Source organism: Hoplias malabaricus, chromosome 2, assembly GCF_029633855.1.
Source record: "Hoplias malabaricus isolate fHopMal1 chromosome 2, fHopMal1.hap1, whole genome shotgun sequence".
NCBI lineage: Eukaryota > Metazoa > Chordata > Actinopteri > Characiformes > Erythrinidae > Hoplias > Hoplias malabaricus.
Window position 1 is genome coordinate 26,031,974 of NC_089801.1, and position 15,899 is coordinate 26,047,872.

Sequence of the window (15,899 nt, forward strand, 5' to 3'; positions counted from 1 at the left end):
CAGCACTGCAGAAACTGCACAATGTAAATTTTGGGGGAAGGGTAGGAAAACTCCACCCCCACCCCAAACCTTGATGTCTAAAATCCAAGTCCTTGGATGAAATTTTAAATGACAAATTGAGAAATTAATTAACACCAGTTTAAGTATCTGTAAGAAATCCAGTTTGGAAAAAAAATCCTTAAAATATGCACACCTTCAAAATGAACATGTTATTCTGCTACAAAATCTCAATACTAAATCTTAAATGTAAATACAATACACATACACCACCGTGTTTGATTTGAGTTGGGTCATTCATTTCATTTTTCTGAGTAAACCTTATTAGTCATCTGAGTATCATCTTAAATTGGTTACTGGTAATGAATTCCTGGATCTGGGACCAGAACTGGTCCAAATGTGAAAGGTGTTTTCACAATGCCCAATATCCACAATATTTATCTTTTTGATATTTTGCAACAGATGAAACAGTAGAAAACAATAATGCTCTTTTACTGAACACAGTAGACAGCACTAAAATGAATTCAGTAAGACTAACTACACTATTATTTAAGCCCTGAATAATTCAACAATATGCTAGTGTCATGTTAACTGCAGGTAGTTCCCCTCCTCACCAGCAAAGGTCACTCTCTCTAGAATACTAGGCTTGTTTTATTCAGTTTCCTGTTGGTGGCCATTTTATATATGTAAAGCACATCTTGCAGTGGGCTCTTTGCGAAGTCTTGTGCTTGGCTATGTCAAACAATTCTGAGCAAATGTTCTACTCGGATCTTGTTTTTTGAGATTGTTTGCCCTGATCTTTGACCTGTTTATTCGTTTTCGAGCTGGTTTGTTTCTGACAACGTATTTGGATTAATAAACCTGCACTTGACTTTCACTCTCTGTTATGGTGATCATTGTGATGGCAATTAAATGCATATGACATTATTTAACACAATTATTAAACAACATATTTTCCACCCTTATATAGGTCTATTTTTCCTTTGTGAAATTAATCAATTTATGTCCGAAAATTATTATTACAAATCTTTATAGATTCTAATCTACAAAGGAAAATAAGTCAACAGAGATAATATTGTTGTTTCTTTAATTACATATATATTCAAGCAGAATTAGAAAGTTCCAAATAAAAAAATTCAGAAGGAATATTATACCAATTATACCATTAGATTTTGATTTCTTTGTAGATTTGTACAGCAAATTTCAGCAAAGGAAAAGACACTGGTAAGAAAGTTCCCTTTTTTGGATGCTTTGGGCCTAAATTAAGTGAGAGGTGTGAAAGCAGGCCAGGTGCTGTACCTACAAAACAGACTGACATTCAGGCACATGCACAGACACTTTTTGGGGCAGGAGCTCAAGCCAAAATAAAAAAAGGGCACCCATCAGCAAAATTATTAATAAAATTAAAAATAAAAAACACAGCAGGATATTTAAATGATATATTTATTTTTGTTAACAGAATCAATACACGTCTAATCAAATAACTCAAATTATCAAATTGCATAAACTGCATGTATTTCATGACTCATGAGTACAAAAATTGTATGCTCTTTGTATGAAAAGGCAAGCGTTTTCAGCAGGTGTGGCACCTAATGCCCCTGCAGATCCAGACAACCATAAAGAGCAATCTCATCAAGCCCTGACTGAACTCACACTTCCTAATAGCTTGCATAAGTAAGTAGAGTACCTATTGCAGCATGCAATTTCTTCCCTTAGTTTAGAGATTTTGGTCACCAGAACCAAAAATGTAGATTGTGCAGTTTAGTAAACCAAAAACAACAACAAAAGATTTATTTGGATCCTTAAAATCCAAAACCTTGATATGTCATTTAATTTTATACAACATGCGTACTGAAGGAGTTTATTCTAGGTTACACACCATTGACTGTACATTTATCTAGAACAGAGAATTTTTATATCTGCATCAACTTCTTTATCTTAAAAGGAGCAATAGGTAATACATGTACTGTTCTTAAGAAATGAACAGGGTGTGTCACCAGAGAATAAGAAAGCACTGTCATCTCTAGCAGTGTACTTCTGCTTTTCCAAGTCTGTCTTAAGTTTGTGTCTGCTACTCTCCACACTCTTCTCTCCCCCTTTCACTCCTGACTTTTCTCTCTCCAACTCACTCCTGAAGCTTTATATGATTTTCTCAAATATTTTCAAAATGCCTGACACGCACACACACACACACACACATGCACACAGCCACACATTCAATCACACACACAAACAAAGTCAGCTCTTTTCATGCACTATGTACTTCCTTCAGGAAATTCAAACTAGTTTTAATGGCATTTTATGGTTTAACTGTTTGTGGGTTTTTTTTTATTTTTATTCTATTCATTTGTAACTTTTGTGTAAGTCTTATCTCCTCAGGGTGAATATCATTAGTTCTGTAGACTTTATTTAATGTATTATCTTTTTGTTTATACATTCTGTATAAAAGCACTATAAACGTCCATTATATACAAAAGTGCTTCATAAACAAACTTGCCTTGAACACAAAACTTGGTAACCAGTTCTGCCAATTGATTTGTGACTTCATTACTAAACAGTTAGTCTCACATGGTCAGACTCTCTTAATGTGACCAAGAACCACCTGTCACTACCCGATTTGCAAGACCTGCCCGATTTGGATGGCATATGCACAGACATTCATGAATGTAGTTTATAGCAGCTAAGAGAGAGAAGCTTTAATTTCAAGGGTGAGTAACTTTAAACACACAAACATGTGTTAGCCTTTCTTCAGTGTCCTTTACAGTTTTAAACAACTGGAGTACCTGCAAAGTGTGTTTATTTAGAACTGACAATATGTGTTGAGGTAGTCTTCTGTTTAAACAAAACATGCTGAATAACAATGTGGGACACACATGACGTTCAACCAAAAATGGTTGTGTCTCTTTACAATTATGCTCTAAGAAGAAATAAGTAAAACATCAGAGCTATCAGCGGTGTAAAAAAGCGACATGTCAGGACTGTGCTGGGATACGGAGAACTGACTGCCATCAGGTGATAAACAACACATACATTACTGTTTATAACTGAAATAAAATGTTAAGAAGGAATTCAGATGTTAATAATAATTCAGTAGGTATGAAGAGCAGGCAACAATGCAAAGGTCTGCTCACCACAGGAGATGGCTGTGATTTGCAGCTACTTGCTCTTTAACTGATCGTCCCAAAGTAACAAGGCTTATAATTATTATTACTATTATTATTGATTATAATAATAATTTATTTTGTGAAAAAGTACATGATTATTGTATTCTCAAAACCCATGATTTATTTAACATTAAGTGTTTGGCGAACTTCAAATCCCACTATATTCTAACAAAAGCTGCTGTTGACCGTGCTGCCGCACAGGATTATGGGTGTTTTAAGGCAGCGAATGATGCTTTTAAGCTGTCTTCAAAAACCGGCCAAACGGAGAAACCTTAGCAGACAGCATTTTCCACCGGCATTTGATTCAGACACGCCTCACTACCTCCCTCCTTCAGAACACTACCTCAGTAGACAGCATTCCAGTCGTTTCAGCCTACATGACTACCACTGAACCAGCAGCAGAGCCAGTAGAAAATACATGGAAGGAGGAGTGAGTGATATGGCAAAAATACATTAGCACACTTTTCTTTTTGTAGGATCACAATCTTGATTCTATCACTATTGTTTTTCATGCTGGTTTTTAACCTCAACACGCCCGGTATTTTTTCATTTTCTGCCTGAAATTACATAGCCAAATCTTGAGGCAGTGAATACACTGGCAATTTTATGAAGTAACGTTACTGAAAAGCCTTCAGAATTTTTGAAGATATTGAAGAAAAAAATGCATTATCTAAGCTTAATGACATTTTACTTTACAGACTAATTTAGATTTACAGAATGATCTCATGCAACTCTCTCAATGGTTTTTTACCCTCATCAAGCAGGAAAAAAGTTCTGACTCACCTAGATTTATTCTGACATTTAGTCTTGTTTCTACCCCAGTACTCCCACTATTCCCCTTTAAGGCCAGACTTGTTAGAAGGAGGGCGCTTTCTCCGACTGGCTGAAGAGTGAGGCCGCCTCCCTCACTACCCTCCTGTGTTTAAATGGCCTCAGTCAGAAAAAGGGAAGACGGTGAAAGGGATTTAAGCTTTGAAGACATATTTATAGTTTTGATTGTAATTTATTTTGATTGCTGTTACCATAAACTGTCTGGTGCGTGTCTACCCATTCAACTGATGTGTTATATGTACACATTATGTTAACAAATTATAAGAACAGCAGCAGACTGAATCCAGCGATTTCCCTGTGAGGGTGTATCATGAACACATTCATATCCTTTATGATCTGATCTGTCATTATCGCACACCCCTACACGGAAGTGCATATTTGCAGATGTAGAGAGAGCCAAGCAAAATGCAACAGGCAGAACCCTGACAGTCTCTGTGTGGCTGTGAAAGTGTGTGAGAGTCTACTGAACAGTCAACATAAGGACACCAGTCGCTAGTAATGTATCATACCTTTTCATAGGAAATATTTATCAATCCAATAGTAGAAATGTTACTTTACGTCATCGTTAAATTGAACGTTCTACAGAATATCAGCTCTACAGTGATAAACCTGAGGGGCATGATGCAGCAGGTGCCAGAGATAAACACAGCTGTGTTGATATTCAATATAACAGCACAACCTAGGCTGTGATACTGCTTTTAAACAGGTTATACGCGAGGAATATATTATTTAACAGTAATAAACCACACCACAATATGAATTAACTGTTTATTCAATCATTTTTTTCTCCGCCTACACAAACTCTTCTGCCACTGGACTGAACTGTTGCCAAGCAACGCAAACATTTTCCTGCACACTAGCTTGCAAGCAAGCTCCTTTGTAGCAATGTTATACAAAAAGAATTGGAGTTATGAAGCCAATTTCGCAGATAGCCCACTCGAAAACCACAAGCAATCTGCCTGTGGCAAGTGGGGTGGTGTTTATGGGCTCTTCTGCTCATTCTGAACATTTTAAACAGTAAGAAAAAGATGGCACATACAGAGACAACCCTATCACGAACCTGAACTTACCCTAGATATAGCTAAGTGCATTTTCATCTGAACACAACCAAATTAAATCCACCCAAAGCTTAATGTAGCTGCGGATGCAACAGATTTCTCTAGTGTGATTTATTATTGGAACACCACAGCAGGGATCCATGTAGAGCTAAATGTTGCAGAACTTTAGGTGGCATAACTGATATCTCTCATGTCAGAATATCTACTGTCATATAAAATTTAAAACAAGAGAATGGAGAATGTTATGGTACATTTTAACAATTGTCTGAACTTTAGCCCACTGAAATTGATACTAGGGTCAGCCACAAATGTTCATGTTGATTTTAATTCAGTACTTCAATACAAACCTCATTTACCCTCATGGAAACGTAAATCTCTTCACGGACTATATAAACATTGAGTTGTCAGCGTTTACAGACAGTTACAGCAGAAGCATTTGCTGCAAATCTGATTTTCCTATTTGGGAACAGTTCCTTCGGAGGGATTCATTTCAGCACAAACTGTAGCGTTAATTAATTGCATCGTTAAATGAAGGGCGGAATAAATCGGTTATGTCACGTTTGAGTCCGTAGCTACAGCTAGACGCGGATAATCCTACGAGGTTGGAACTGGTTTTCATTTGCCAGCTTCTTATTCGACGTTCCGTTCCACCTTAAATGGTGCAGGAGTTGACAGTGCGGTGTCGTTTAAGGTGGAACGAAATGCTTGAATTAGAAGCCAAATTCAGCTTGGGGTTAATCCCGCAGTAATTTAGCTTGTCGCATAGCAAAGGGAACATGTAACCGTCCTTACCGGCTGAGTTCCAGTTCATCTTCCCATTAAGCGAATTTAGTCGTACGCAAATTTCGTCTTTGAAAACTGGTTGTTTCCACTCGAATTGGTTAAAGATTCTTCGACGAGCGGTTACACAGGAGCTATCGGAGTTGTCAGCAGAGAGAGAGAGAGAGAGAGAGAGAGAGAGAGAGAGAGAGAAAGAAAGAAAGAAAGAAAGAGAAAGAGAGAGAGAGAATGAATGAATGAATTACTGACTAAAATAAACGCTTTAATCCAGATATAAGATTTTATTTGGCCAGTTTAGCAGTGTTTCTGCGATGTTATGACCGTTTGAGGCTAAATCTGAAAATGTAAAATTGAGTGTAAAACCGTATTATTAGGTTCTTTTGGTGTATTAAAAAATATATGCTGATTTTTCCATCTTTTGCATCTTACAAAGTGGTAGGACTGTACCATCATACCGGGGGAGACCAAAGTGCTGTACCTCTGCACGTACACATCCAACTTTCTATTAAACTGAAAATAAGTCTTGCTAATTCACAAGGGCCAACATTAGTAATATCAACATTAACAAGGCCACCATATTTACTGAAAAGTACAGATATACAATGACAGAAGTATTCTATCACCCATCCACATCATTGAATTCAGATGTTCCACTCAGTTCTATGGCCACAGGTGTATAAAACCAAGCACCTGGGCATGCCGACTGCTTCTAAAACCATGTCTGTGAGGAGATTGGTGTGTTCTACCCGTGTCGGCATGGGTTTCCTCCCACGGTCCAAAAACACACGTTGGTAGGTGGATTCAAAATGTTGAAAAAAAATAAATAAATAAAAAACAATCTGAACAATCTTACCACCCTCCCATTTTCCTGGAGTTCGGTTTGTTAGGAGAATTAATAAAAAACTGGAAAAATATATAAAATGCCATTTTCTTTTCTCTCTCTCTCTCTCTCTCTCTCTCTCTGTCTCAGGTGTGGAGCAGAAGAAATATTTTCTCTCAAGTGATGTCGATCCATCTGATATATTTGGCGGTAGTTACAGTAAAATTATTCATCCAAATCTATAGGTGCAACATCTGTACCTGATGACATTATTGCTCTTGTGACTAAATTAAATCAGGTCCCCACAACAATGTTCCAACATCCATCTAGTGTAGAACCTTCTTATAAGAGTTGCTGATGTTACAAAAAAAAAAGTTACACTCCCAATTAATACCATTCATTTCAAAAGAAATGTTAAATGAGCTGGGTTTTACATTTGAGCATATAGTTCATCTTATTGTACATTACATATGTTTAAACTGCTACATAATATTAATTCAACCAAAAATAACTCAAATAGAAGTTACATATACAAAGATGATGTTGATGCTTGTTGTTGTTAATAATTATTATAATTATTACTTTATTATTAACAACAACAATCACCATCAATTTTTATTATTATTAAATATATACTCATTTGTAGTATTCAAATGTGCCCACAGCGTTTAAGATTTGATGTGATTGTGGATACCCACAAAGCACTACACAAATTCAGTCCCACACACATATTTGCACACAGTGCGTTGTAAATTTGGCTTGTGATACTCTTGACTAAACACCCTGAATTGAATTGAAGTAGGTAGAATAGATGTGAAGTGCTCATTTTATTCTCAAATAAACATATGTGATTAACAAACAAAACAAAACAAAACAATTCTACAGTAGCCTAAGACATCCTCAGTAAAGAAGGGCTCTAGGCAGACTCTTTTTATTCATCGTTAATCTTGGCATGAAAATTATCATTAGTATTGTACAACAGAGCTATGAAGTCCATGTATCTGTTTACAAATATTCCTCTGGATTCCCACAGTACCATTAGGTCAAGTATTGTAATACATAAAGGCTACACTGCGTGCCCGTGTAACTTATTTATTGTATCCTGATATAATGGTCATTTCTGTTCAACATCACATACAGTACATATAGATTATCACTTTCATTCAAAATGGGCAATATGTACAGGTTTGATCTAGATCCCTGTTCAAAAATAGACTACTTGGGAACATAAAATTAATTTCTAGATATAGGGAAATTAATTTCCAGTGTAGTGAAGAAGAAAAAATTACTTCTGTCATCACTGTCAAAATCTTGTCTTATCTCAATGGAGCGACATACAAAAGTTTAGCTGTTTTTTGTCTTCTCAGGCTGCTTGTAATGTGTTAATGTGTCAGTGTTATATTTTGACTCTTTCCCAGAATTATGTACAATGTCCTTGAATAACTTGAAGGGCACTTTTTAAATGAATTATTATTATTATTATTATTATTATTATTACATCTAAATAACCTTATTTTCCAATAATGTTGACTTAGTGTCTTGAAATGACTTATTTTTTCAAAGTTACTATCTCAGAATAATGACTTGATATGGCTTTTTATAAATAATATGTACTTATTATTACATAGCAAGGTTTTACCATTCCAAATTTCAAAAGACTCAGTCTATTCAATATTTCTACCAAGTAAGTCAATTCTTTGAGATAGTAAGATACATGTTGGACATACTGATGCCAATAACAGAGGGGGGAAATGCATAGGTTATTTTCACTTCTCTACCAGGAGCAAATGAGCTTCCACAGGACAAACTTGTGATCCCCTTGCACCCTACACATCAAATTCACCAGTGTAAAATCAATACTATTAGTAAAATTTAACAATAGTGTCAACAACAATAGTGTTGATTTAATGCTGGTGATTTTGCTGTGTATTTCTCATTTTCACAGGGAACGCTTTTCTTTCAATATTAGTTTTATATGATGGTAAAAAGGAGAAGGAACGGCTTCATCTAGGATTCATCAAATGTATTTAGAAATACTTCAGCAACACTGAATGCTTCATATATTCTGTGCAGAACAAAGTTTGGTCAGAGCAATACTTCATCATGGCATAGAGGGAAATTAAATTAATGAGAAATAATGGCAAATTGAGAACTACTATGAGGAAGAACTCCTAAGACATCATAAATATAACCAGCACTGAGAATTTTTACCATTCTTTGCAACATGAGCTTCCAGAAGGTGAAGTTCATCAGAAATTATGGTAATCTAATAAATGGCACACTCTAGTCTCTCATTACTACTCTGTGATATTCAGTAGCTGACTCTCTATCGCTAACATTTCAGGCAGACTTGCTTTGGGCTGCAGTCCATGCACCTTTGCGAACTGCAAGGTTCTTTGGACTAGTCTCTTAGAAGTGGTTCTATTTTACAATGTGTAGGAACACTGCTGTTTTTTTTCTTTGTTGTTGTTGTTTTTTTTTTTTGGAAGTTATTGTTGTTGTTTTTTTGTTTGTTTTTTTTGTGAAGGGGGTGCTCTCGTACAGCTGGACATTGGCTCCCATGCCTTATGGCGTTTGGTCACAGTTCTTTTGCAGATAAAAAAGCTGCTGGTGATGTTTGGAGCTCCTCCAGCCTGCAAAGTGTAGTTATTACTTGCACTCCTCTCTTCTTGTTCCGTATCTCAGTTTCCCACTTTCTGCTTCCTTCATTTTTTGCCGCAGCTACCATTCTCTCCTATGCGGCTATGGTTCAGATTGAGTTAGGAGAAAAGCACAGAGGAGTGTGTGTGTATTAGGAGTGTGACGCCGATGCCAATGACAATAGCAACCAAGGGAGCCAGGGGCTGAAGATCACTGCTGGAGCTGGTAGCTATGGAGAAAGATGAACAAACAAATATATGTTAAATAGATCAGAAGAAACTGATGGAAATATGGATAAACACACAAATAGACAGATACATAGCATTCCATTACTGAGCAAAAGGCAGAGAGCAATGTTTTATTTATATTTTTTTCATCCCATTAAGTACAAAAATATTTTTAGCATCATGAATGAGCCTATACATGTCAGACATTTAAAAAACTAAATAATAACACAACTTTCAGTCAATGCTTCTTGCAGACTTTTGTAGTTGTGATAGAAGTCAAAACCCTAAGAGCTGGATAAAGCTGGATAGCTAGATCATTAGACAAAGAGACATTTATATAAATATATACATAGAACATGTGTGTGACTCATACTCTCTGTGTTAAACGGATACTTTATCTGAGGCCATATAAAATGCATGAGATACATTTTAGTTTCAAAATAAGCAGAGCAGAACAGTCAGGCAAATATGTGTGGCATTGAAGGATGACTATGCTGACATTGATTATGCCATGAAGATGTGAGTGGATGGAACATTTCTGACTACGAGTGGGAATCACAGAGCATCCCATGATACAATATTTCAAGTAAATTATAGAATAAAAAAAAATAAATCAGGGAACAACGGTTAACTCTTGAAGATATTACAAATGAACTACAAATCTGGAATCCTTTGGGAGATCACCATTTTCACTTTACTTTTAACTCAAACAATGACTGTATTCAGACAGACCTGCCTCTTTGAAATACTGATTAGGTTCACCTGTTTCATTGATTATTTAAGCAGAGTTTGTCCTCTACCTTGTTGTGAAGAATTGCATGCTTTATTTCTTTGTATTCTTCACTGTTCTCATGTTTATGCCCTAGTCATATCTTGACCCTTGGCTACGATTTTTTTTCCAGATGTAATCCTTTTCTTTGTTTGCTGTATCTGCATACTCTTTATGACTTTTACCTGTTACCTTGACTCTGGTTTTTGATTTTGCTCATTGAATATTAATATTCTTACTCATTGCGTGTCAATGATAAAAATCAGAGGTAAATTTTCCACATTATTAAATGAATCAGATGTAAACAAAATCATTTAATAACTGTTATAAAACAATAACAATAAAACCAATGCATATTGATGTATATGTGCACACTAATGCATTTTTACAGCTGATAAGTACAGAAAGTGTAATATCACAGTAAACAGACCAGGGGTGTAGACAGTAATTTACACATCTTCCCATATGCCAACACATCACATCTAAGAATTGTTAGACTTAAATGACCTCATGTGATGTTCATATGTAAAGAATATCTTTGATTCTAAAAGTCAGCCAGCTTTATTATCCTCACAGATGCACTGAGGGAAATGAAATAATTTCTCCAGGACACGGTGCTAACATTAGTTCTATCTAAACGCAGAGCTGTAAGTTCCCAATATTTTAGCTCTGACCTGGGGGGTGTTAAAGCAGGATTTAGTAAGATAACTTAAGCCCAAAGTCAAGCCTGTCCAATAGGAATGGAGCTGAGGGAGATTCCTTATAGACAGTACTGAATTTGTGACATGTGACTGAATTTGTGACATGTAGCCGCAGATTCGAGCAGGTGTAATCATTGATTTGTGTCTGTGCAAGACGAATATCCCCCCAAAAACTTAAAATAAATAAATAAATACAGGTATGTAAGTCGCATTGCACAGATTCACATATTGGTTTGCGAATGAACCTACGGACACTTTTGAGTCGCCAATCCACCTACCAATGTGTGTTTTTGGACTGTGGGAGGAAACCGGAGCACCCGGAGGAAACCCACGTGGACACAGGGAGAACACACCAACTCGCTGCACCCGCAAAGCACTCAGCATTGTGGGAGATCACACACACTTTTCAACCTACTGGCGTGTGGAAAAAGGTATCGACGCATTCAAGCCCTCACATCCAGACTCCGTAACAGCTTCTTCCCACATGCTATCAGAATCCTGAACATCTAGCGACTGAGACTGGACTGAAGAAGCGCACACACAAAACACTGGTTTGATGGACTAAAAATGATATACTGAAAATGAGTGTACTGTTTACACATATCCTGTTTACATCATGGTTACATCCAGTTACCGTTTACAGCACAAATACACCTTAAATTGCAGTGTCTCTCTCCCTCAGCCCTCCCGTACTTATGGTTTTGTATTGTCTTGTATTATCGTATTGTATTGTATGTATATTGCTTTGTATTTTCTTAGCCATGTCTTCTGCATTTTAATTTGTGTGCAATGTTTTATATTTGCACTGGCTTTGCACTAGTTGCACTTTAATGTTGTGTACTGTTTTATGTAGCACTGTGGTCCTGGAGGAACACTATTTCGTTTCACTGTGTACTGTAAACACTGTATTCTGCTGAAATGACAATAAACTTCTTGAACTTGAACTCCTCACTGACAGTCACCTGGAGCGGGAATCAAACTCACATCCTCTAGGTCCCTAGAGCTGTTTGACTGCGACACTACCTGCTGCGCCACCGTGCCACCCAAATAACATTTTAATATGTTTTATAATTGTGTAGAAGATTGTAGGGAATTCTGAGATATTTAGAATTGCAATAAATTAAAAAAGAATGGACGTCAAATCTAATAATTAATAAAAAATGCAATAGCATACTGTAACTAAAAATATGTTATTGTAAAAATTGTACTTAATGTCATGTTCTGCTCCGGTTTTGCTTGGTTTGCCAATGTCCACATGCCTTTGTTTTGTTTTGCTGTTTATTTGTGTTTCCTGCTGTAGTCCTGTGAGTTACTGGCTGACATGACATCAATGATGCACAAGTGTTTCTGTCCTTTGTCTGTGTCATTCTGAGTTTTATGGTGTTTATTTCTGTGCTATGTTATCGTTTGCTCCTAGTTTCCATGTGTTTGAGCTTCTATTTTGTTTTTTGAGTTTGTTTTCCCTATTTTAAATAAAGTGTTTTATATCGCAAGTCATTTGTAGCTATATCTCAATTATTGTGCCATGGCTTTAAAAATATATTTGGTGGAATTCCTAGACATCTCTAACTGAAAATGGTACTGTTTACTCCAATGATGATTTGTCAGAGGTATACAGCTGCGATTATAAATTCAGCTTCCTAATAGCAGTGTTAGTTAACTGCCTTCTTTACTTAAAAAAAAAATACAAATACACCACACACACAAAAATCCAGGTAAAGCAGCCATAGCTTTTCAGCACAAACATACTTCACCACAAACATACCTCAGAGGAGAGCATTCCTAGTTTTTGAACTAACAAAATATATTTTTTTAACCAAAAATCTTTAGAGACATCTACATCCCTGATGTGGGATGCAAATAAACATGTTTTCAGCTGAGGCAGCAGACAGTGGGTAACACCACTTCTCCACACTATTCCTAGATTAGACAGGAATAACATGCTATAGCAGTATAAGTTCTTGGACAAGAGTCACTGCATTTGCCTACATCTGTGGCATGATTAAAATCGAGAGTTTCACAGGAAAAGTGTCTCTCAGTTGACATAAATATAAAAACAAATAATTAATGTAAATAATTACATTTATTATTTTGGCCAGACTCTCCATTTAATTATTGAAAACCAAAACAAAAGTGATAACAGAAATCGAGCAGCGTATGGGTGTGTGTGTGTGTGTGTGTGTGTGTGTGTGTGTGTGTGTGTGTGTGGCTCACCACGACAGCTCTTTCCATCTCTCTGTAACATTCCAGTCACACAGCTGCACACAGGTCCTGTTACCTGACTGGTGCAGATCTGCTCACAGCCACCGTTATCCTCTTCACACCAGTCTGATTCTGCAATAGTACACACATACACACACACACACACAAACTCTGAACAAAATTATAATTACTTTTTTCAATTACATGCCCACACACACACGCGCGCTATTGCTTTTGTTGTTATCATCTCTTTCACTCTCTCTCTTTCTCTCTCTCTTTCTCACACACACACACGAACGTGCACACACACACCTCGTCTTCTGATTGGTCCCACTGAGAGTATGTGTTCTTTCTGCTGACTGTACTCTGAGTAAATTCTCCTGTTATGTGGACAATTCTAGGAATAAACAAACAACATATTTTTAAAACAAAAAAAGTATATCTAAATACATTCAAAACAATAATTTTGGTGAATACAAGTGCACAAATAGGGCAAAGACTAAAACAACAAGTTCAACATGGCAGGATAAGAAGTTTTCAGACACTCCATTTTTCCACTGCATTCCAGTTTTCCATTGCATAGTACCTACTTGACTTAGCTTGACACGGCTTGACGAGCTTTTCAGCCTTGGTTCATGTTCACTTTTCCAGACATCGCAAAACCCTCTTTTTTTCTTTTTTTTTTGTGTGGGGTGCCTTTACATGGCCTCTTGGTTCCCACAGAGCATTAGAGTTTTTCATTCCTTGGTTTTCATCAACTACTTTGATCCAATTCAAAAGACCTTGCGTAATATTACGAGCTACCATTGTGAGTCACATATAAAAAACAGTGATCTCTGCTGTATATTTGGAGAAGTTACAGATGGTTAGTTTGTGCTGGAGGTCTATGTCTATATTTTGTCATGATTGACCAGTCTCTCTGACCAGATACCTGGGTACCAAATCTTTCTAGTGGAAAAGCAAAAACATAGAGCTGAACCAAGTAGGTACCATGTACTAGTGGAAAAGCAGTATGGAAAGGAAGGGTAAGTATTAAAAAAGTGCTGTGGGTATGGTCCCAAGAACCTAAAATTTGGAAGTAAGAGTATCATCATATAAAGCTACATTGCTTACATTTCTAAATTTGTTAAATTACACTACATCAAAGGAAACATTAAGTAAATGTTTTATCAGGCAATTTAAGAACAATTAGTATCAGTTGAAAATAATTTAGTATCAGTGGCAAAGAAACTGAATCTGGGGAAGAAACATCAAAAATAACTCAAGACTGATTTCTAAAAAAAAAATGCTAAAGGGCATGCAGGTCCTAGCTAATCTGATTCTGAAATTGTGAGGTTATCAGTGCAATTTATGAATACATGCTTGACTAAGTGTCAAGGCCCCTGGAGCTGTGTGACTGCGCCACCGTGCCGCCCAATTGTTGTATGTACACTTGTTAAATCAGGAAGTCTGCAGTAATTTCTGTGTAGGGTAAGGGTAAAACAACCATTGACTGTGTGTGACCATCAAGGCCTCAGACAGCATTACATGAGAGATGATCATAATTAGTGCTGGACGATATGAGCGCAAATCAATATCATGATTCATTGTACATTTTACCATGATTACAATTAATGAACAATTATTTTGTTTTTGTATTTTTGTATATAAATATTTGTATATAAATTTTCCAGTATTAAAGCTGGGATGTTTTTTTCTGATGTTGCTGGGAGCTTGTTCTTCTCTTGTTTTCTGAGCACTGTTTATATTTGGTGTGTGATTATACTTTGGTCGCTGAAACTGTTTTTCAGATTGTTTACAGTTGACTTCTTTTTGTTCAATGTCATCTTAATTATAGTCAAAACACGGCACGTCCAAACCACAGATACAGTGTTTTTCTTTGGTACGAGCTGCTCGAGTCGCTCGGTCTGCCTCTGCATTTAGGTTCTCTGCCATGTTGCAGATAGGGGCAGAATCACATGATTACAGCATGGTAGTGTGGTATTAAAGGGACAGTACATGAACAAACAGTGGGGACATAACAGAACAAAAAAAAAGAAAAGTTAAAAAAATGTGTATAATCGATATAGACAAGATTATGTCAATTAGATATTCTAAATGTCAATTTCAATTAATTGCCCAGCCCTAATTATAATCTTTATTATTTTCTTATGTTATTAGATATCTTTGCAGATTCTTCCACATTTTCAGTTTCTTTGTCAATGACACAAAATTCTCATCTTAAATTGCCTGGTAAAACACTTCTTAATGTTGTCTTTGATGATTATATAATTTGATGAAGTATAATTTCACGCTAATGTTTGAAGAAACGTAACCCTATATGATGATGCCCTTACCTCCAAAATGCATTCATATTGGATTCTTGGGATCATACATACAACCCAGAGTACTTTGGTAGAACAATGTCACTTAATTCAGTCTGATGCATTAAGAAATGCAACCTGAAGCTCTGTTTCAGAAGGTGAAAGCCATGTATCAACTCTACGCAAAACATTGCCCAGTTCTCTGGGCCTGAGCCCATCTCACAAGGTCCCATCTTGATGAGGTCACATTTCAGCTTGTGCCAAAAGATGAAAGGGATCATCCATCTTGATATCAGTCAAAGGGGGTAAAAGCCAATATCTCTCTTTGTATGCATGGTGCATCAGTGCCCCCTGGCACAGGCGACTTGCATATGTATGAAGGTACCAAGATACCAGCCATATGTGTG

General features: G+C 36.5%; 1 protein-coding gene across 1 annotated transcript in view; it reads right to left on the reverse strand.

Moving 5' to 3' along the window:
* Positions 1-9,409: 9,409 nt before the first annotated feature.
* tecta (tectorin alpha) overlaps positions 9,410-15,899 on the reverse strand; it is a 31,306-nt gene continuing 24,816 nt past the window's right edge. Inside the window, exons 23-25 of the mRNA XM_066660020.1 lie at positions 13,502-13,586; positions 13,202-13,321; positions 9,410-9,519 (exon numbers count right to left, since the gene is read on the reverse strand). Coding sequence (XP_066516117.1) covers positions 9,410-9,519; positions 13,202-13,321; positions 13,502-13,586 — 315 coding nt within the window. The remainder of the gene's footprint in view (positions 9,520-13,201; positions 13,322-13,501; positions 13,587-15,899) is intronic.